Here is a 24,083-nt window from a genome sequence, read left to right as displayed (position 1 = left end):
CCTCTGTTCTAAATTTAATTTGCAGTTACTTTTTGAAGATCCAGCCCCGTTTCCATATGAATATCATGCTAGTTTAGCTTAGATAAATGTTCTTGGACAAGTCACTTAACCCATCTGGTCTCAGTTTCCTCATCTGTTAAAAGTGGGTATGTTACTACACCTAAGTAACATTGGTATAAAAACTAAAGAAAGTTTTAAACATGGCTACTGCCATCAACTGGTTCTACATGCCAGTCAAATCAGGCATCGTTCTTGTCTTACTCATGTGCTCAAACTCATGTCATGAAAACTTCCTCCATCTCCCTTAACCAGAAGCAGTTTCTCTTTTTTCAATGGAAAAACCACTTTGTCCCTCTCTTGAGGTACTTAGGGCTTTTCATATCAGAACTGGGTGTCTTATTTCTCTTCACACTAGAATCACATGATGAAATCAGCAGTTTTTCTGTATACCAGGGATCCTCTCTATTTCCATATCTATCCTGTGTCTGCACCAGTAAGTTCTTAGCACATATCTGAAGAATGGATGCCTTCCCATCTTAATCATTTTAAAAGTTTAGTAAAAGACTTATTAGTAAACATGTTTTCTGCTCTGATTTTTGAGAAAAAAACATACTTAGAAGGCTAGTTCTAGTCATAAATATGTAAGAAAAAGGGTACTGTAGGCCACCTAACATGTGATAAATGTTATACAAGCCAACTTAGCATATACATGCCGTGATTCCTGAAGGTGTGCAGAGCACTTTACCCACAAGGGGACTGAGATTAGAAGAGTCACAATTTTGTCCCAGATCAGGTGTTTCCTCATCTCAAATAGGAGGTTAAGACATTCTTTTCTTTTTGCATTTAACTGAAGAAAATAGGCTGGCTAGACAGTTTCTAGCTATACAGATGTTCAGCCTCCTTGACTCCATTGTTTAGGAACTTGTTTCTGTTTCTGGCTGAGATGTGGCTTCTATTTTTGTTTCTGGTCTAAACATTTACTCTAGACTATCACCCATAGCTGTTCATGACTGCTGGCCGCTACTGAGCCCTTCAAATGCTATTTTAAATACAGGGGAAAGCATTCCAACATGAGCGTGTTAGAGAGAGAAAAAGCTGTAACTTCAGTATCTAAATGCTTTAGCAAAACTTCTGGAAAGCCTACCATCTTTTCTTCCTTCTCACTGTGATTCGTGTTTTCCCAGGAGTCACTGCAGGCTCTAGCAAACTGAAATGGGTACCAGTGTGCACTGGGTGAAAGCATACATGTGAGAATGGATGTGTGTCTGATGCTCCTGCCCAGGGAAGTGCGCCTTTGTTTCGCACTAGAGTCACCTGGGTAAAGTGTGTGAATGTAGGCATTGAACATGAATGCCATGATGACACCTTAGGTACAGAAGACCAGGAATAGCATTTTGATATTGTCTTCTTTAGGATTCTCTGAAGCAGAGATGGAATTGTTATTATCGAGGCTGTTTCAGTGGACTTTGAGGATATTATATGTCCCTCTTGGTCCTATATCTCTCTTCCAGTAGGCTGGATGTTAGACAGCTCTGTTGGTTTCGCCCTATGGAGTTGGTTCAGGTCTTAGGATGCCTCTCATATATCCACAAAGTACTGTCTTCACTTGCTGAGTCAAGTTGTTTCATCACGGTTTGAGGATATTGTTGTCTGGGTATAGTTCTAAATAAGTGACCTTTCACTGCTCCCCCAGTGGGAACCACTATCATTTCATTTTCTTGACAGAATTCACTCTCTAGGCATTTCTGAATTCTTAATGGAAGAGCCATAGTACATGATTAATAGTTATAGAAGCCAAGGAAATAAATAAAGTCACTCTGCAGCGAAGGTAAAAAAAGAAACAACAAAAAGGACCACTGGGCAGAAAAGGAAACTTCTTCACTGCAGCAACTGATGAGGACAACTCTGCTTAGGTTCTGTGTTGGGGAAAGAAGCTAAAATACAGGGGAAAAAGACACAGAGAATATGAGAAAATGAGTGATTCAATCCATTTATCACAGGCAGGCCAGTGGGGCAACATACTTTGAAACACACGCTCTTCTAGCTCCACTCTTTCCTTGGAGTCTGACCCTTGACCCTGACCACTACCCTCTACCCACCACTCTCATGGCCCACAAGACAGAGCCGCAGGAATTCAGCATAGATACTAGGGCTTGGAACACTTAACTGCTTACATATCAGGACTTCTCCTTTAAAAGTTATTCCATGATGAATTAGCCTCTGATTTCTACTTCCTGAAATGTCACAGCTCCCCTACTCTGAGCCTAAGTAAGATATCTACTTACAACGAAGGATGTCCTCACACAGCCCGGATTTCAACAGTGACACAAATCAGCCACTTCGTAGCTCTCAAGGGTTATCACTTCTAGTACCTAAACACACTTTGACTTGGAGTGATTAATTGCAGAACAAAGGCTGCTTCCGTTGGCAGAGCTTCTTGTCCAGGCCACAGGGGAGTGGAAGTGCTGTGGGGTTAGACCTGTCCTGGAATGCACGATCAGTTACATCCAATCACTCTGCACTTGGTAGACATAACACCCCAGCCGACCTAGAGATGTAGGTGCAGAGTGAAAGGCACCAGCACCTCATTTCCTCTCCTGGGAGGGGCGTTTGGGAGGCAGCCTGGAAATGAAGGAGGCTGTGGCATAAGTTTATAGATCACATGGAAAGGGGCAGGCAGCCTCCGGAAGACAGTCTGGATTCTGATACTGAAGACAGGCATGTGCTTGTAGATACGGATTCCCCCACCTTTTGGTTTTGAAACCTCTACCACCTACTGAGTCTCACCAAAGAGTAGAATTGACACAGTCTGTTTCCGATGTGGCTGAAACAACAAAAGAGGGTGCCGATGTTGTCTGGAACAGGGCACCCTGCTCCTCCTGGTGTCCCTCAAATCATACTGTCTGGGTAGGCCCCTGTTATATACTGTGGAGCTGTCAGGAATCCTACACATAAGTACTTTAGAGATATTCTGGCTGAATGAGGACTTACTTTGTGTTTCCACCAGGCTCTGCCAAGCTAGAGAAACGGAGTGTGGACAGACATTCTCTAAGGTCCTGCTCTGAGTGCCAAAGGAGTTTGAGGCTTGGACTAGCAATGGATTCCAAGGATTTTCATGTCTTTCTTTTATTTTTTCAGAACAAATAGAAAGTAATGTAGTTAAGAACAGAGTTGGGTATTCTTTTACCACAGCAGTTGTTTTTTGTCTTTCTCATCCTGTCTGTCCCCTTTACACGTTTATTAAGATTTATATTGTTGGGCAAAAGTGACCTATATGGGACTTATTTGAGTTTTGTATCACACATATCAAAATAACTAAGACGTCTCAGTTATCAGTCATAGACATAAAATCTTATAATCAGTTTGATGGCCAAATAAAACACAGTGTGTATGTGTTCTGCATTAATTGAGCACTTGCTATATACAAGGAAATAGGAAGTTCTACAGAGAAAATAAAAATCATATGTAGACTTTGCACTTATGTTCTTGGGCATACAATTTATTTAAGAAATAGAATACTTAGTACAACGTGAGTGAAAACTAAATCATTAAGAGCTCAAGTTGATGGCATGGGAAAACCCTCAGAATTTTGCAGAAAAGATAGCTAAACAGACGTTGGAGAAAACTTCATGAAGGGAGCAGTCTGAAATCACTACATTAAATTCTTCAAGAATAGTCTCATACCTTGTATACCACTGGGGACATAATGGGTATTTTGAAAGCATGTATTTAAGTCACTGTCATAATAGATATTTTTTAAAGTGTGTGTTTATGTATTTCAAACTTAGATGAGAATATGAAAGTACATGAGAAAATGGGCTGGGTTAACTAAACAGAAAAGATAGTATTTAATGAGCCTGAACCCAGGAATCATACTATGTAATTCTTCTAAAGCATGTGTTGAGTCTCCCAAGACTACATTTTGCAATGTGACCCATTTGGATGTCCTCACCCCCCTTTTCAAAGTAATAGAATTCACCTATTCTCACAACATGGAGTGCCATACCACAAATTTCAGGAACTTAGGGTTTGAAGAGACCTACAAGATGACCTAAGTAGTCCTTTTCAAACTTGGCTAAGTAACTGGGGAAGTGTCTCCCAAATGTTCACATCTCATATTTGAGGGAAGCAGAGTCAAGGCATTTATGGAGTATTAGTCAGGCACAGAACACAACCTGGGACTGTTTAAGACCACAGGCATCTAGGCCCTGTCCCATTGGCTCCTGACTCAGTAAATGGGCTCATATTTCCACAGTGCTTTTTGGTGATCCCAAGAGTCCCCATAATTAGGGAGCCACTGATCCCCCACTGGCTTCTGTTTCCCCTTCAACTCTACTGAAGGTAGTCTTTTTGGTAGACTAATGATAGTCCCAAAGCCCTCTACTCCCACATTTTCCTGAGATCATTTTCTTCTCCAGAATCACAAGGAACCTTTAATGTCCACTCAATAACATTTGGGTGTACTATGAGGGCCTTTCCATGCAGACGAACACATATTAGGCCCTGTATGAGGAAATTTGCCACCAAAGGCACAACAGAGAACAGGATTATGTCCTGAAGGTTTCAGAGAGAACACAAGCTGCTAAATATTAAGTTACTATGGATTAAATGCTAAAGGATGGTGTAATGGCTATTCTTGGCTGACAGCTTGATTGCAATTAACTAAAACACAAGCTGCTGTGTACACCTGTGAAGATTTTTTTCTTTATTGAAACATCTGAGGTAGGAAGACCCACACTGAATCCAGATCTTCTGAGGCATAAAGATCTGCCTTAGAGCTGGGCCACATCTATGGTGGCAGCCAATATAAAAGATGGGGAAAAGGGCAGCTCTTGCTCTTTGCCTTCTTGCTCTCATTCAGCAGCAAGTTCACTGCTGCACTGGCATTAGCACCTACTTCTTCCGGATTCCAGCGTCTACTGAAGACCAGCTGAGACATCCAGCCCCATGGACTGAACAACTATTGGACATTTGGACTTTCCATAGGGAAACAGCTATTGTTGTAATTTATGGCCACAATTAGTAAGACACTCTAATAATCCCATTTGTAAGTATGTATGTATGTATGCAAGTATGTATGTATGTATGCTATTAGTTCTGCTTCTCTAGAGAACCATGACTAATACAGATGGTAAGAAAAACACACCGGGGCTGGAGAGATGGCTCAGCCGTTAAAGGCTAGGCTCACAACCAAAAATATAAGAAAAACACACCGTTACAGACCAGAGGAGAAAATGATTCTACCTAGCTAGGAAAATTAAAGAAGAGCTCTAAAAGAGCTGGCTTTGAAGGGTGACTATGCTTTGGTCAGCAAGAAAAGCTGAGAACAGAGTATCAAGGCGAGACAGTGTAAGTGTGAGAAACCAGTAGGTGCAGAGGGGAGAGGCTATGGAGAAAGAGGCTGCAAAGTGACTATCGTGCAGGGTCTAGATTGCTATTCCTCATTCTGCTGGTTATTAGAGAAACTGTGGTGTTGGTAGTTCAGTTACTTCACTGTGTTTATTTAATAGCAAAAGAAAAAAGCCTCTTTCTTTGCAGAACGGTGAGGACCCACAAAGTTAATAGACCAGCTATGGCTAGGTTCAACCCTTACCCCCATTATTTCATCAGCAATGGGAAATAGAATACAGTGAAAGTTCACTGAATGGAAAGCTAAGCGATGTCAAGGACAAGAGAGCAACACTGTGGCAGGAGAACAATTAGGAATGGGATGGGGAGTTTCCGGTTAAGGGAAGAACTTCTGTGGACGTGACATGAAAACCAGTAACCATTGCGGAGGCAAAACTGGAAAGGATCAGATAGAGACAGAGAACCTATCTTGGAGTTCTGATGATAAACTAGGTTTCCAGCCTGTTCTGGGCTGTCAAGACAAGGATACTGCTGTGACTGAAAACTGGGGAAGCCCTGAGGGGTAAGTAGGCCTCAGTTGAGAAGGAATGATTTGGGACAGACTGGGACAGACTGATTTGCTGAGGAAGGCTGGACATCCTCTTCGTTACGCAATGGGTGATTCAGGCCTAAGCCTTAGAAAATGTGTCTATTCTGGGTAGGAAGACCCAGAAGGCTAAGGCAGAGGTGATGGGTAGAATCGTGCATAGCCAGGCCTAGCACAAGAGCAAAGATAGCATGAAGAGGAGGAGGACACCTGAAACTTGTGAAGGTTCCATGCTTAAGGATAGGAGGAAAAAGAGACCCAGTGTGCTGTGAGAAAAGAGGTGTGTGTGTGTGTGTGTGTGTGTGTGTGTGTGTGTGTGTGTGTGTGTACGTGCACGCGCGTGTAGAGGAAGTGCCAGTGTCAAAAGGTAGCAATGGTGAAGTTAACCATGGATTACACAAGTGGGAAATGTGGCCAAGTCTGCCAATTGACATACAATTTTCCTGATTCTTATAGTAACAAAACTGGTGGGACTTCAGCTGGGCCTGAATTTCTTGGTCTCCCTTGTAAGTGTCCAGGAGACTCAGTTCTACCTAATGGGCTAAGAATAAAACAGATATATGCATCTTCCATCTCATACTACTGAAATGAAAAGACACATCCTCCCCTACCTACTGGCAGTAACTTGATAGTGGTTAAGGCAGACACAACATAAGCCATCTTCAGTGTTGTGAATAAGCATCACCTCTTAAGGATAACAGCTACAAAAGGAAGTATGACTGGTCCCCAGCTGTTGGGAGAAATCTTTCTGTGAACATGTTTGTCCTATTGGTGATAAATAAGCACTGTTGGCCAACAGGGAAGCAAGATATGTGGGACTAGGAGAGGTGGAGGATTCTGGGAAACAGAGGCACAGTCAGTCACCATGTAGGATGCAAGAGGAATAAGAGGTCTGGACCCTTTCTCAGGTAAGAGAAGACCATGTGGAAATACTCAGATTAGCAGTTATGGGCTAATAATTAAGTCAAAGCTAGCCAATAAGAAACCATAGAAAACAGCCAACAACTTCAAAATTAATGTAGTGTCCTGCATGTTCATTTGGGACTGACACAGCTCTGGGACTAGGCTGGTGGGAAGAATGCTCCTTACATATGGCACCCTCAACGTGAGGCAAGAATTTCCACATAAATCTAACAAAAGCTTAAAAGGGATTTTAGAAACAAAAGAACAGAGACAAGCATGGCTTCTTGTTAGCAGTATTTTCTCAGGTGGGCTCTGTTTTGCTAGAGACAAGCAGAGACTTGTTCGGCCAGTGCTGGTGGTAAACTTATGCCTGCCATGTTGAAAAGCCAGCAGCTAAAACAGCCACCACTTTAATTTTAGCAATATTGTTAAGCAGATAAAAGACACATGGCCAGAAAACTTAAAGATTTACAATAAAGTCAGATTCAGATGAAGTAAAACCTCTAAAAGGTTTATAGTGTGTTTAAAAATATACATAGGCTTGGGAGAGAAAAGAAACAGGATAGTGGTAAAAAGAAAAAAAAAAAGATAGTAGCTGGGTATGTTGGCACCCGCCTCTAATCCCAGCACTCCAGAGGCAGAGGCAAACAGATCTCTGTGATTTCAAGGCCAGCCTGGTATACAGAGAGGGTTCAAGGGCAGCCAAAGTACACAGAAAAACCCTGTCTCAAAAAAGGAAAAAGGAAAAGTAAAATAAATAGAGTAATAATAATAATAGGTAAATAAAAAATCCATGAAAAGATGGAAAATAGACAGAGAGTCTGGATACTGTATGCTATTGTGCTGTCTTTGGATTGTTTAATTGCTGGGGAAGGAGCAAAAAATGCTAAAAGATATTTGCTTATCAATGTTGCTAAATTAATCCAACTTATATATTTTAAAAATGCTTTGGCTTCTGAATTTAAATATAAGGACAGGTTACTTGGGAAAAGTGTTTCCACAGAAAATGAAAAGCTGTGGATTCCTTCCATGAAAAGCTGTGGATTCCTTCCAGACTTATATGGTTTAATGAAGCAAGACCCCCTGAAGCAGTGACCCAGGTGATCTAACATCTCAAAACAGCCAAGATTATGCAGATACAGACCACTACAGCCAGGATTTCTGGGTCTTCTTAGTATCCTCAAGACAGTGCCCCCTAACAGCAGGAACTAATTTGGAGATAACGACACCCACATTCTCAAATATTGTTTATAAATGTTTGTTATACAGGGTTGGTTATAAATGGTAATGATCAGTCAATCTCTAAAGGGAAAAAGGGAATATGATATAGAAATGAATACTTTTAAGTATTATATTTACACTGATCTTTTAAAATGTGATGCATAATTAAATACAGATTGTATATAGTCATCTATAATAGTCAGAACTTATACTTAGGTTAGTTAGGTTCTCTAGATATACAGAGATGTATTTGAGATGGATAGATATTCTTCTAACCTTTCAAAGACCTACAGAATATATGACATTTAAATGGTTTAGGGTATTTCATGATAGTGAAACACAACTACTCCTAGCACACCAATTACATCTGAGAGGAAGCTGGGCATTGAAGAACATCGTTATGGAGTTTGTTTACAGCTTGGCAATATTAGCCATTTAGGCAAGAAACTGCTCTTGCCTTTATGATTTGATAGATTGAACATGTAGGACCCACAGAAAAGTGACTGCTGAACTTGATGGGACAGTCAAAGGGTGCCTGCTCCATGGAAGAATCTACCAGACATTCTACAGGACACACACACAAAATGACTGACAAACTGCCAATGCAGGCAGACAGTTTAAAATTTCCTGCTTTTCTGAGAAGTCTGCCAGATACACTGTGGCCTATGGGCTGAATATGGATGCTCCAACATTTCAAAAGAACTTTGGGTAACTGCTCAGGTAACAGGATGTCTGTCAATTCTAGTGTTTATATATTATCCTTCTGTGGTCTTTGATGGAGATGAAGACAGACAGTGATGGCTATTATAGTTTTCCTTAGTTATGATAAAAGATAAGCTACATACAAGACTTTAGACTCACACAGATAGGATAGATGATAGAATACTTTCTTTAAATCTTGCTAAATGTTAATGAACTAAATATTGTAACTATAGGTCTTACTTGATAACTGTTTTGTTATATACTTTACTATGATAATGTTAAAACCCTTCTTTTTATTTAGAAAGAAAAGAGAAGATGATGGGGGAAGTCCTTCTGTGTATATGTTTGTCTTATTGGTTGAGAAATAAATCACTGTTGGCCAATAGGGAAGCAAGATAGGTGGGACTAGGAGAGGTGGAGGATTCTGGGAAACAGAGGCACAGTCAGTCACTGTGTAGGACGCAAGAGGTCTGAACCCTTTCTCTGGTAAGGGAAGTGCACTTGGAAATACTCAGATTAGCAGTTATGGGTTAATAACTAAGTCAGAGCTAGCCAATAAGAAACCACAGCAAAAGGCCAGCAGCTTCATAATTACTATAGTGTCCTGGTGTTCATTTGGGACTGACGCAGCTCTGGGACCAGGCTGGTGGGAATAATGCTCCTTATACCCAGCAGTAACACTTCTTACCTCCAGGTTATTATGCAAGGGGAAAATTAATTTTTTTTCTTTAAGTAACTTTATTCTAACTGAGATGTATAATATTGGCAAAAAAATGAATAATGAATAATAAACTCTCAAACTTAGAAAGGAAAGTAGAAGGAATGGACTAACAGTGGTCAGGTGAAAGAAGGCCAGAAGTTGTTCTTAAAACAAGCAAACAAACAAACACAATGATGGGGCTGGAGAGACGGCTCAGCAGTGAAGAGCACTTGTTGCTCTTTCAGAAGTCACAGATTCAGTTCCCACCTTCCACATGAGATGTTCCTAATCCCTTGTAACTCCAGCTCTAGGGGATCCAATGCTCTTGTCTGGCTCCACGAACACTGTGCGTGTGTGCGTGTGCACACATACATATACACTCTTAAAAATCTAGTCTTACTGTGTTTTTAGTTTATTCCTTATTCATGGCAAATCCTTCCTTTCAGATTCAAGCCTTACCCTTTAATGGTTGAGCTATCTATCAAACCTGAACGACATATTTTTTAATTGTGCTGGAGTAGGTTTAAATTTATTGCCGGTGAGATAAGGAAATTTTCTTATTTGCATTTATGACAATCTTTTGTTTAAATTAGGTCCCTAAAGGCATTTACTGTTTGTGTACTTACACAACTGTTTTCAACTATGACAGGGAAATTTAACATATTGTCAAATAGCTAATAGTTGATTATTTGTATTTTAAAGGGATTCCTTCAAATCCTGAGGCATTTTAGTGGTCAGGTGTATATAAATAACCCTGCATAATGGAAGGCTAAGGAAAAGAAAGTTGATGTCTGACAGGTCACTAGAATGATTATGTATGTATTTAAGTCAGTAAGGAAGCAAAATTAAATAAATAAATAAATCACCATGTAAAAATATGGATTTTTGCAGCATTGCATTAGAATCAATGGGTCTTAAGTGGGTGGAGGAATGACCTTGTTAAGTCCTTTGTCCTACAGCAACACAGCCAATAGGGAGCTCTGAAAACTGCCTTTGAGATCACCTGACCTACCCTGGATCGATCTGTTGTCAAGGCTGTGGCAGTTGCATAATTAACCATAATAGCTTCAAGGAATGCACACAAAACAAAACCTTGTTGGTTTCAGCTGGAACTAAATAAGTAACTCTGTTCTCCCATGGTGTAAATTATAGCTATGCATATAATGAAATTTCTTATTTGCATTGCCCATAAAATTTACAAAACTTGTTGTTCTCTCCTCACTGGCCCATTGTGGTTTTTTTAAATGGCACTTGTAAAGTTTGCCTTGGCTCAGGGGGGGCATTTGCAGGGACTTTATTCCTGGAGTCATGGTTCCCATGGGGCATCTTCACCTTTTGCTAATTCATAGCTCACTGTGTGGTTTTTCTGCATGTGGGCACATGTGGGGAATGTCTGAAGATATCCTAACTGATAAAATGTTTCAGAAGTAAGGATCCATGGGACAAACAATTAAAGAATCAAAAAAGTAAATACAGAAAATGAGTGGAGAACGGGTTATAGACGCAACAGTAAAATTTTTAGGTAACCTTCTTGCAGTTGTTATGCATGTGATTAGATAATATTTGGATATAATGGATGGAAAAGGGTATGTACCAGAAACCCAGGAAGTGTTTGAATGTTAAGAGATGCAGATACTAAAGTAAAGAAAAAGTAAATCCAATGCTAAGTCATCACTGGGGATGAAATACAGTCTTGGTGAACTACAGCATTCCTCCAAACATAGCACTGCAGAGACACGAGCACAGCAAATACTTGTGCGTACATCCTCGATTCAAACATGAGACCTTCAAGATGAACATCAGTTTTTCGTAAACAACAACAAAACTGGGAGAGTGATACTGTACACAGTTGCCAAAGTCTAAAGGGCAATGAAAACTCCTCTATATCCAGTCTCCTCCCAGTCCTATATCAGATCTTGGTTTGAAACAATTTCCAATATCACCCTTAATAATCTCAGGAGCCAAAGTGAAGACTATTATCTCAAAATTGCACCAGTCTTAGGAAACCAGAAAGTTGTTTCCAGAATCATAATGACTTCAAGTTAGACGAGCATTAACGCTTGGCTCCTGCTCCATCCTGATACTCATGTTTATTGGTTCACCATGCAGCAAGTATCTGGCCTAATGGTGTACAGCAAATTAACAGCAAAGTGAAGGGGTGTGATTGTGAGATCTGCCCTCTGTCTACAGGTCCCTTTCATACAACTGAGCACTAGCTGTAGTCTGAAGAAAGAGGAGAAGGAATCAGTAGGCTTCACTGAGGGATAAGTGTCCCCACTGGGGGCCACACAATGATAGAGAAGGAACCTTCTGGATTTGTGCTTATACATGGAAACAGGTTTTGTTTTGTTTTCCTAATACTGGCTTAAATGTTGAAGAAAAATTAAAGCCATAGTAACTAACATGTAGTAAATTGCATTTCTAATGACACAGTTAATAGGTTAAACCATATCCCCAGAGAATCCTCCCTCTTTTTTTTTTTTTTTTTGGAGACATGGTTTCTTCGTGTAACAGCCCTAGCTGTCCTGGAAGTAGCTCTGTAGACCAGGCTGGCCTCAAATTCACCGAGATCCACCTACCTCTGCCTCCTGAGTGCTGGGATTAAAGCCATGCACCATTTTGCTCAGTGGCAGTATTGTAGTCAATGAGGCTTATCCCTCTCCACCCTTAACCACGGAGTTTACTAGTTTAATGGCATAGCAACATTGGACATCTTAATATAATATTTAAAGAGTGCTGTAGCTTCATAAGGGGGGAGTTGCTAGCTTGCTATGGAGGCACATGAGTCCCAACGTTATATTAGCCTAATGCATATTCCAATATGCAGTCCCAATACTTTCATTTCATTTGGAAGCAGGCTTAAACATTTACCTTTGGGTCTTTCTCTTTGAAAATACTATTGTTGATTAATCTTTTCCAGTAACTTCTTGGGTTTCAGTTGGCCTTAAGACACATTGAAAAATCAAGTGATCTCAATTTCTTGTGATGAGATTCCCAAACCACAATCTCCCCCCAATAGTTACATGATATCAAGCATAGCAAGCTTTCATTTGGCTATGGATTTTGTTTTTTGTGACTTTGAGTAATTCTTGTGAGTGATGTTATATTGCCTTGTGGCATTTCATGTTAAAGAGATTTAATTCAATTTCTGGGAAAACCGTAATCAACAATATAGTTATCATATATCATTAAATAAGTGTTAACAAAGCAATCACATTACTTCCAATTTTATTATAACAAGCCAACTTAAGTTAATTAGCGTATTTTATACTAATGACTATTACATTTAAGAGCCTAAAAGCTAAACTTCTTATTATAAAAAAAGTTTTTTTTAAAAAAGCCTTCATAAGAAAATCCTGGATAATCAATTTAATTGCTTGAATGGACATACTAAAATGCCTTTAATAGGAGAGTTTTCTAAGCATGTTGCTTGCAAAAATCTTTCCCAAACCATCCTTAAAATTCAGAGATGTCTTAAGCTGACAATTTGCTGGTGATCCATCTCTTCAGAGCAGGGCTACAATGAAGAGACCCTGGAAACTGCTAAATGATCAGGGAAGGCTCTTGGGAAGTCATGACCCTGGGGAGGTGCTGGTTTACAGAGTGTGAAGCAAGCAATTCCCCAGCTGGACCCAGGAAGCAATGCTGCCAATGCCCATGCTGGGAATCAGAGAAAAAGTCATTCTGAAGGATGACTAGACACCACCACAGCAGAACCACAGAGAGTTTGGTCTAACTTTTCTGAGTATGGGGGCAGGGTATACTACAGTTCAAGATTTCTACAGATGTGTTAAAACAAAAAGCAATTAGTTACCCTCTGTGTTTTTGTTTGTGTTTGAACCATTTTTAGGCTTCAGAGACAATTCATTAAGAACTACACTGGAAATCTGAGTAGAAAACTCCTAAGTAAAGTCTGCATGTTCAGAACTTCCTGCTGGGTTTGGCAGCCTGATGAGACTCAGCAATGAACCAGTAGTCACCATTAGATCAAGAAGAGGAACTTTACCTTCTAGTCTCAAAAAGACTTGATTCCATGAAAGCTAATTTAGTTTATATTACCTAGGGTGAGAATGCAGATTTGGGCATACTTTTCAGGGTTTCTTTTCCATAAAATGATCAATAAGCTACTTTCTCAATGACTCATAATTTTTAAAATTCTTGATACCCAATCGTTCATATTTGTTGTAAGACTTCTTTGTATACTCAATGCATACATGGCATAATGATCTAGTTGGAGTAGCTGTCCAGGGAAACACTGAAAATGATTGTGTCTTTATGTTGGAACCATCTAGAATCCTTTCCACTCACTATGAATTGCAGTTATGTGTCAACCATGCTTCCTTGCTATGTTGTAGGTCTGTCTCTACTTCACTTTATCTGAATCATGAGTTCTCAGCTTTTATACAAACTCACAATCCTTTGGCTTCGGGTTCCTGTACTTGGGATTGTAGGTATGAACTCTTTGCCTTTGTTGAATACAGTCAGTTTTATCTCCTTCCTTCCTGAAGAGGTCATGCTGGTAAGATGTGCAGACTGTTTTAAGGCACAGTCTCATGTTGTACCCCAGGCTTGCCTGGAACACACTTTATATCCAAGACTGCCCTTGAATTCATGACCATTTCCTTCTCTAGAGTTCCATGTGCTGTAATTACAGGTGTGGTCATTCACAGCTGGCCCCAGATAAAAATGGAGTTTTGACTTCCTTTAGAAAAAAAATGGAGGGGTGTCTTTTTAAAAAATTCCTTGAGAAAATATCTAGAGATTTAATAATACCAAGTTACATTCTCTAAAATTTCAACTTAAAAAGAGTGATGTAAGGCAAAATACATATTAATGTACTTTTTTTCATATAGAAATACTCTTGGATGTGACTTTTTTGCAAATTAGAGAACAAATATACTAATTGTGGAGTTTCAGGTCTCAATGTTTACTGCAGTTTAGAAGCTAAAACGGAACAGTCTCTCTCACTCTGGAGAATCTTCTACCTCTTTCCCTACAATCTTGAATAACAGCCTCATACCTGTTCCTCAAGAGTTAGAGGCAAGATCTGTGTGAAGTTTGAACCCTTGACAGCCTTCATGGAACCACAGCAGCCTGAAGGCCACTGTCAAGCAGAAATGCTTTCTTTCTGATAAACAGTGTTAAAGTCTCTCTGTCTCTGTCTCTGTCTCTGTCTCTGTCTCTGTCTCTGTCTCTGTCTCTGTCTCTCTCTCTCTCTCTCTCACACACACACACACACACACACACAGTGCCTATGTTCAGAGCTGATTTTTTTTCTTTTACTCCCAAGTAATAAAATCAAGAGACTGCAAGGAGGCCGAGCGGCACACAGTTTGATGTCCTCAGCAGGATACAGGGAGTCAGAAGTGATGCTGTAAATCCAGCGTGGGGCTTCAACACTGTGTGAAGTGTGGCCTGAGCTGGGGAGATTTCCCTTTGATGCAAATGCAGTATATTAATGGGGAAAGCATTCACTTTTATTTGTCTGTACTGTCTGCCACAGCAAAGCAACCTCATTTAGCTTGGGCCAACATGAAAATACACAGAGAAGCAATCTGTTGCAAATTAGCACAACTCGCCTTTCATTTACTAGCTAGTAATTGGAAGGGGTTAAGAGAAAGGAGCTTATCAGATCATGTGAGTATATCTTGCCCAGGGGGGACAGCAAGCTTTCCCTGAATTTCTCCAGGAGCTGGGAGGCAAGAATCCTTCTTGGATGTTGACTTGATGCAAAAGAAAGCACTGACACATGTGAAACAGGCATGCTTTGGAAGGCTTGGAAAGATGAAATGCTCAGGAGGCAGTCATGCCTCATCCAACCTTACCTTTCTTTAGATATGTTCTTACTCTCCCGTTTCCAAATTGTCTTGAAGTCACTGCAGAACTCAAACCACACCATAAACACATAGCTGGGGGTGATCTCCTTCTCTCCAGTCTTTGGCTTCATTCCAAAATATCCCACTGTTGTTTCAAAACTGTAGAAGGTAGGGGGAAACATGGAAGGGATAAGTAACTGTCAACACCAAAACCTATTAGAGCGATGAGAAGGGATACTGTGGGAAGCTTCCCTCATGACTATTCCGTAATAAAGGAGTCAGGACTCACAGTTACTGGAGAGTGCTCCAAACCGCAGGAAGCCTGTATAGATCTGCCAATAGAGTCACTATGACTGGGAAAACTACTATATACATCTCCTATGTGTGAACTGAAGAACAGCACAACTCCAAGGGTTACATAACTTTAAGCTTAAGTTTGTTCCTCATCTTAAGTTCATGTCAATTTTCTGATCTTCACTCTGTATTTAATGACTACATTAATGTCAGACTATGACCTATAGACTGCTCCAATAATAGTCAGTTGGATGGCCAATGGGTACCATGGAAAATTGGGAAGCTTCTGTCCTCTCTATACTCTGGCATGCTCTGGTTCTTTGCTCCATCACTTTGGCAGTTCACTTTCATTTTCTCAAGGGTAGAATAAGACATTTACACTATATGACCTTCAAAAGTGCTCCATTGACCATGATACAAGAATATAAGCCACCAACCTACGGAAACAGACATAATAGTGAGCCTAGCAAGGGCTAGATGAAGAAGCACTCTACAGTCAAGGTAGGAAGGAGCTCAGGTTGTTCTAACATTAGGCTCTTCGCTAACGCTGTGACTGGCCCCATGAAGGCACACTGCCCACTAGCTGGACGGGGCCTCCCAAGCAGCCCTTCATGGAGGCACTAGCTTTGCAGCGATTTATAGCTCTGAACTCCTTCTTTCCGCACTTGCCCTCACCCACCTCAGGCTTCACAGGCTCATTTGCCAAGAGCAAGAACTCTTAAACAGGCCCCTTTCAAGGGTGTTGGAAACTAATCAAAGCAGGAATGGCCAGCCAGGGTTATTACTCAATGCTCTATCATCTGCTCAGGCATGGTGTTTTTTGTGGCCATCCTGAATACTGAGTTTCTAATGGGACTCTATTCAGTGACGATTGTAAAACCCTGAAGCCCTGTGACTAGTATGGAGCATACTTTCATCTCCTTCTTGGTTATTGGGCAATATGTATCTCATAAGATTTTATCACATTTCACAGATGAACTGTTAATTGATTCCATGGCTATGATTAGGTGAGATCCAAGCTGGAGCTGCTGCTCCAAATCTCATAAATTCTATGTGCTTCTGTAAATAACAAATCTGTTTTTAATGCAAATTAAAACTACTGGCCAGGGAATTTGGCCCCTAGTTATTAAAAGACTAGAGGTGTGTAAGTGGAGAAAGGCAATAATGGCAGTAATCTCTGAAGGGACTTTCTGATAATTCCAAACACACATATTTTGAAGCAAAACCAGTAAAGAAAGTAGCAAAGTCTACTCTCACCCCAGACATAATACCAATGCCTACAGTTGTCAAAATACTGATAAAACTAAGAGAGTGCTCTGTGTCATATACCTTTATTTCATTCAACATAGAATTTACATTGTAATGTGAGGATATTCAGAGAATTATTCAACCAGTTGAGGCAGGCTGTGGGTTTTCTACTGAGCTATTGGGTTTAGGACTAGAGAGACTGGGCAGGTTAGCATTTCCAGTAGTCTCACTCTTCACAACAGACAATGGAGGCCTGGGAAGACAGAATGACCTCATCCACTGGCAGAGCTGGGTCTCTATTCAGGTTCCCAACGCTCAGTGAGGTATATGTCCTGCTCTCCCCTTCTGTTGCTCACAGGCACTGACACAGGAAACTAGCCCACAAGACAGTCACTTCCTTCCATTTCTCCTTCAGACTCATGTGTCACACATGGATCACCCCAGGAGGGCACACCATCATGTTTCCTGTTTTGTCATGTTCACTTTCTATACAGACACAGATTTGTATGGACACAAACACAGGAGAGGAAATATGTCATTTTGTAGTCAGCGGAGCTGGTTAGCTTCCTATTCCACAGCAGGATGCAGTGATGAGCACACAGGAATGGTTGCCATGATTCCTCCATCACTGGGCCACATGTGGACACAGTAGACATTGGTGCAGAGTCAGAAGTGACAGCCTGCCTGACGTTTATCACAAACATGTCAGCGGCCTGGAGGTTTCTTTAACTAACTCTGTCCTCACAGCCTTTCTCCGTGTGTGTGTGTGTGTGTGTGTGTGTGTGTGTGTGTGTGTGTGTGTGTGTGTGTGTGGTTGTGGTGGTGTTGTAAGGCCCTGCCTGTCTCTGTCAAAGGGCTTGAAATTAAAATATGTACACTGCATTTCAGCATGTTTTCCCTGTGTGGTTTGGGAACATAGGAAGCATTGACTCTGTTCAGAAGAACCAAGGAGAGACCAGGGCATCTGTGATGACAGCACTGCAATGCAGACAGACGCAGCCGCTCTGAGGAGGCACCTCATTTGACCCCAAAGCTCCCCTTCCCATTAAGAAAAAGCTCAGAGCTAGACTAAGAACCCACCACTGTCTGTAACGTCCAGACTACTGCCCTGCCCGGTCAAAATGTTCGTCACAAAAATTCTGTTTTGGTTCACAAAACACTGCATCAAAAACTTGAAATTTGGACAAGAAAATCATTGACATTTAATTGAGGGGACAATTTTCTCCAACAGACAGCAGGTAGAGGATTCTGTGCTTTCTGAAATGTTCAGTTCGTATCACATAACTCCCAAATGGCATTCTACTTAAAATAAAAAGATAATTTCTAATCATGTTTTGTTTTATACCAATATATTTCATCCCACTTTAAACTAGTCCCTGATTCTCTTCCATTACATTTCCTCGTCTGGTCCTTTTAATTTGGCCAAACTTTTTTGTTGTTAAGGACAGACGATGATTCTATCAAAGAGCCCAGAGCTAAGCAAACTGCTCTACACTTACTGTGGCGATGCCAGAGCAGAACACATCCCCTTACTGTTTTCTCATGCGTGCTTTCAGAAACTGCTTAGGAAAAGCAAATATCCCTTGGCCTCAGAGTAAATTGTTTCTCTTGAGAATAAAACATAAGAATTTACTAAGTCTCACACGAATATTGCAACACCGACCACAGCCTTCTTAAAGAGTGCAAGCAAACAACCATGGTTTCTACATTGAAGATGAGATCTAACATATTTCAAGTATGACATGAAAGCTAGACTACCTTCACCACAAAGTCACGGAAAATGCTGACAACCAGAAGTTATGACTCCTCTTAGCATGCCTAATGCACAGCAGCAGCCCAGGCCTCTCTAAGGTGGGCCCCTTGCCCTTCAGCAAAGTCTTGAAAAGGGATTAGAAACTTGACATGCACCCCGGAAGCTGAATTGCTCCTTGGCCTGATACCAGCCTGCCCCTGTTGATAGTTTCTTCTCTGACCGCTGAATGTCTCTGACACTAATTTTGCACACCAAGGAAAGAAAGCGTAATGTAGGGATAAGTCCAATAGAGGGGAGCCAAAATCTAAAAGCACAACCGTGTAATTGTCTCAGTTTTCAACAATTATCATGATAGGATGATGCTCATGATTCAAGAACATGTCTACACTTAGAAAACTACAAGAATGGCCTTCATTTTGCTTTCATCGGCATCTTAATTTTGTTGGCAGATTATAGAAGGAATCAGGACTAAATGTTGGCACCTGTCTTTGGGTTTTCAGAATTGTGGCTAGAGTGAAGGGAAAGGACTCATTCCTAGTTTATTCATTCTCAACTAGGAAATTCTCATCTATTTTGTAAAGCTTATTTTTTTCCTCAGATGCTACTTCCTACCCCTATTCCCTCATTTAATTATCTGGAATGTTTAGAATATTTAACAGTCAAATGTATCTCAGTCCTCGCTCCTGAAAGATTCAATATACTCCTTTTTTGAAGGGACAACTGTGGTGAACTAACAGAGACCCTTCCACAGGGGACTGGAGTAGTTCTGGGTTCCACCAGGTGAGGTGATGGCTCTGGTGTCTACTGAAAAGAAGTAGGAGTCAAGAAAAGGGGCTGGGCTCAAACAAGGAACCCAAGGGTCTCTTCTGACTTGAGGGAATTTTTGTACACAGAGCGGAAACTCTCTTTCCACCTGTCCCTTGTCTATAAAACCCTCCACTATCTAAGCAAAGAAACTGAAGTCACTCTCCTAGCTATTTATGGAGGTAGTCCAACCTAGTTATGATACTGAAAGAGAGTCAACTCTCTTCCTAACTTCCATGAGGTAGTTCAGGAACAGAGCAGGAAGGAGAGGCAAGTGGACGGAACAGGATCATGACACATATGATGGGAGGGGTGTCATTTCTGGCTTACTGTTCATGGATGTCTCAACAGACATGACCAAGGGGCTGCTGTTCAAACACAAGGCAAGTGAGATAAGTTAGTCGTAAATGGCCAGATGGCACAGGGCTCTACAGAGAGGAAAGAAGTAGAGCAACGCTATCCAGGCCTTGTGGGGCAAAGGATGAAATGAGGAGTTAGTGCTTCACAGTTTCAGAGTTTCAGATGGGGTTGTAGAGAAGATGGCTGCACAGCAATGGGTATATTTCTTATAATAATAAAAATAAAGGATGTCAAAAAGAACTGAGTTCAAGTCAGAGCTACTTACCTTTTCTGTGCGTTTTCCAAGTGACTTTCTTCCATTTTATGCTCCTTTTTGGCTGTGGGAGAGAAAGAATTACGATTAAACTATTTTCTTACATAATATCCCTTGTGTAATCATATAGCTTTGATCACACCCATTCATTATTATAGGAATTCGAGTCACATGCCTAGAGATCATATTCAAAGACATTGCCTTCTTGAGCATGGCTTTAGCTAGCCACAGTCAAATAGCTGTTTTGTCTGGAACACCCTTGGGAGTGAAAGGGAATGATAATAATTATACCTGGAAAAATACATAAATTGGAAAAGTTCTGCTAGATGTGGTTGCTTGAGCTACGGCTGACCTCCCCATGATCTTTACCATACGCCCTTTGTGTTCTCTCTCACTCTCAGACATAATACAGTTGTGTCGGCAGCAACTCTGCTGGAGTTCAAGAATCCTTGCACAGCCTCCTGCCTAGTCACAAGTTCGTTGTCAGTCTGGGAAAACCTATGTGGATATTTGACTCAGATCAACATTTTGTAAATGCATTGGGAAAGAAATACACAAGATCACTATGGAAATGAATGACACAGAGATAGAATTCTTAATCTACAGATGAAGAGTCTGTGCTCTGGGATTATTTAATAAGGAGATTTCATTCTGGGTGTTTTACAAAATTTTCCACTTTGGAGATGATATTATTATATATTAAAATAAGCCCTCATATTTTTTAAGTGCCCAGAAAAAAATAAGTGGGCCACAGCATAATCTATAGGAGACCTAAGATGACTTCAAATGAATTAACAAAGTGTCAATTGTAATGATCTCTATTGAGATTTGCAATATTAGCACTGTATAAAACTTGGGTCTGCCATTTACTACCTTTGTGTGTGACTATGGACAAGTTACTCATGACCAAATGCTTAATCATTGCCTCGTATGTCCTCCAAGAACAGTCACAGCAATTATTGCCAAGGTTAAATGAGGTAATGCAGGTACAGGGCTTAGCATATGACACATGCTCCCTCCATGACATGACAGCATTTATTAACACTCCATTCTCATTTTCTTTGTCACTCATTTAGAGATGACAATTCAAGTTACCCCTCTTCCCTGATAGCACACTTGACATAACTTCTCCTGTTCATAATGCACTAGGAGGCCCTGGCTCCTTGGAGACACCACCCTTTCTTTCCCATGTTCATTTCTGTGTGGCCGGATGAGGTCTGAGCACATTACGTGCATATGAGACTCTTTGCCCCTGTGGTTTCTCTTCCCCGGAGTACCCTGCCCAGACTTTACATAGCTGTTTCCCTCACTGCATTTATGTCTCAGTTCAGATGCCACCTTCCTGACTGGTCTCACCAGGGAGAACATCCATTGCCACATCTCCTCTCCTCCCTCATGGTCTCTTCCCTTTTGCTTCACTTCCCCACCCATTGCCTCTATCTACCCTATAGACGAGACCATTCCTTTAATACCACATAATGTAAGCTCAATGAGAATAGTGACTTCACTGCTGCTTTCTGCTGTAGGTCTAACTGTGGAACAGAGTTCATATACATCAGTGTATATATTTGTCACAAAGTAATTAAAAGGAGAGATATTGGATTCCCTAAGCAAACAACTGAATATTTAGACTATATATGTAAGCTAAATATTTTGGGATATGTGATATGTCATCACTGTATGCATTATATTTCAAGTTATAAATTTGCAACAATATTAAATGGTCTGGCTTTGATGAGTGCATCATTTTAGGAGAGCTAATTAGCACTGTGATCCTCCTTTGCTATATGACTCTCCCAAAGAGTTCCCATGGACATTTGTATGCAGTACTCTGTTTCTTTACCAATCAGAGGCTGAGAAGTAACCTGAATCTCTCAGGCTCCAAGTTTCCCTCAAATGTGAAACAACCTAATGATTTTTTTTAATGCCAAATGATTTTAAACTACATGCATGGCCAAGTAGAAGGAAAAATTCCTATGCTGTTCTGTCACTGGGTAGTTTCCAGTTGGCCATGTATGTAGCAAGTCAACTACAGCCAAGCTGTCATTACATATGAATTTAGTGGCAAGAATCAGTACATCCAAACTGAATAAACCAGCAGGTAAGACCTCCAGTGTTGCTTTGAATATGGTGATTTGAAAAGAGACAACACATGGAAATGCAAAGCAGGTTCTATTGAGAGGCAATGGACTCTGTAGAATTTCCTAGAATTTCCGAGCCTTTGGGAGAAAGGGTTTTAAGGAGAGTGTTAACAACTAAAGGCTTTCATGCTTCTTATGCTAAGGGGCTTTGTACAGACAGAAAAGGATACTCTGTGGTGTAGATTCTAGACTAGTCTCACATATTTCACTACCACAAAGAGTGACATTTCCGGCAGTGCCACTGACGCATTTTAAGTAATCAAATGCTCCATTGAAGCCTTAGAAAGAAAATGTTTAAAGACTGGATTCATGGACTCAGAAACTAAAATTCTAATATCATTAACACATAAAGTAATTTCAGACCCAGTGTAAGAATCCCAGTTTTCTCAAATTTGATCCCTCATTTCTCAGTACTGGAGTCCTGGTGTGGGCAGGTGAATGGGAAATGACAAGGAGATAGGAAAGCTCTGTTCCACTCAACAGATGGTAGGTGAACGTCTTATTATGGCATCTTTCCCATTTCAGAGAGAAGAAAGTTGGGTACAGCTTCCTTGGCAACCAGTGACACAAGCCTGAAGTAGCTATCGGCATCATGAGCTAGGTGAGTTTGTTCTTAGATTCCACGGGTCAGAGGCCATTCTGGGTGTTCGGGATCTACTGGGAAGAGAAGCCTCATTTCCACTGAAGTTTCACTTCAGCTAGGGAAGTAAAGTAGCTAAACCTGACAGGATAGTAGGGCACATTGTGGGCACACAAAAGGAGCTTCTGTGAGTGAGTTACTGAATTAGTCTAGACAATCAAAGCTGGGATATTCCTATGCTGGTACTAAGTTCAAAACACAGGGCATAGTATATTGATAATAACGATCCTTGTGAAAATCTTCCTTAGCCTACAACTTTAACTATTATCTTTGGATCTATGTATAGAATGTACTTAATCTTCTACTAGGCAAAGTCACAACAGTGTCATGTCAGTGTTTATAAGTTTTGTTTTTCCATCACAATTTAAATTGGGGCATTACTAGTGGGGGTAGGGTGGATAGGCTTCCTGGAGATTAAGTTTGGAGGGGCTGTCAGATAGCATCAGGAGGTATGGGAAGATAATATGCACCCCCACCTTGTTCCTGGCTCTTGTTTACAAGACACTCTTTAAAAGTCGGCAGGAAGCCGGGCGTTGGTGGCGCACGCCTTTAATCCAAGCACTTGGGAGGCAGAGGCAGGTGGATCTCTGTGAGTTCGAGGCCAGCCTGGTCTACAAAGTGAGTTCCAGGACAGCCTCCAAAGCCACAGAGAAACCCTGTCTCGAAAAACCAAAAAAAAAAAAAAAAGTTGGCAGGAAGTTAAATATAATTATTTTTCAAATTGGGGGATAAAGCCACGGTTTTTTAAAACAATAAAGGCAGTTTAAAGAATCAGAATTCCAACATCACTTCTGTGCTTAACATCACTTCTGTCTTCCAAGCTTCTTATCAAGGCTACATGACCAGGGATGTCTAAGCTTTTGACACTGCAATCTGACATTGTCATCTACAAATGTGTCAGGCTCATGCACAGCTATGCTGGTCCATCTTTGCCAACTTGACAAGAACTAGAGTCACCTTGGAAGAGGAACCTCAGTTGAAGAATTGCCTTAATTAGACTGGGCTCATCTGTGGGGCAGTTTCTTGACGAATGAGTGACGTGGAAGGGCTCAGGCCACTGTATGTGGTGTGACCCCTAGGCAGGTGCTTTGACGCTATTTCAATAATGACCAAACATCTTTACCAGTTGACTATGAAACCATTTTCTTTGTTTATCCACAAGAAGCAACTCATCTGTTGCTTGAGATTGTAAAAATTCAATCACATCTTTAGACTCAGTTCTTTTGTTGTCTGCACTACGTTTCCAGTTATTGCCCACAAAGACTAGAACCTCTCAAATTCAAACACTGACCCCAAACTCTTGCTAGTGTTGA

At 40.8% G+C, this 24,083-nt stretch overlaps 1 protein-coding gene across 5 annotated transcripts in view; it reads right to left on the bottom strand.

Moving 5' to 3' along the window:
- Window positions 1-24,083, bottom strand: part of Fmn1 (formin 1) — a 361,689-nt gene that overhangs the window by 13,097 nt on the left and 324,509 nt on the right. For all 5 annotated transcript variants that reach the window (XM_021231093.2, XM_021231095.2, XM_040746011.1 and 2 more), the window contains 2 exons: window positions 20,002-20,053; window positions 15,287-15,436 (listed from right to left, as the gene is read on the bottom strand). In XM_021231093.2, the coding sequence (XP_021086752.1) occupies window positions 15,287-15,436; window positions 20,002-20,053 (202 nt within the window). The remainder of the gene's footprint in view (window positions 1-15,286; window positions 15,437-20,001; window positions 20,054-24,083) is intronic.

The sequence above is a fragment of the Mesocricetus auratus genome, unplaced genomic scaffold, assembly GCF_017639785.1.
Source record: "Mesocricetus auratus isolate SY011 unplaced genomic scaffold, BCM_Maur_2.0 Super-Scaffold_100004, whole genome shotgun sequence".
NCBI lineage: Eukaryota > Metazoa > Chordata > Mammalia > Rodentia > Cricetidae > Mesocricetus > Mesocricetus auratus.
The sequence above is the reverse complement of the archived record's forward strand: the minus strand, read 5'-3'. Positions and strand labels throughout refer to the sequence as shown.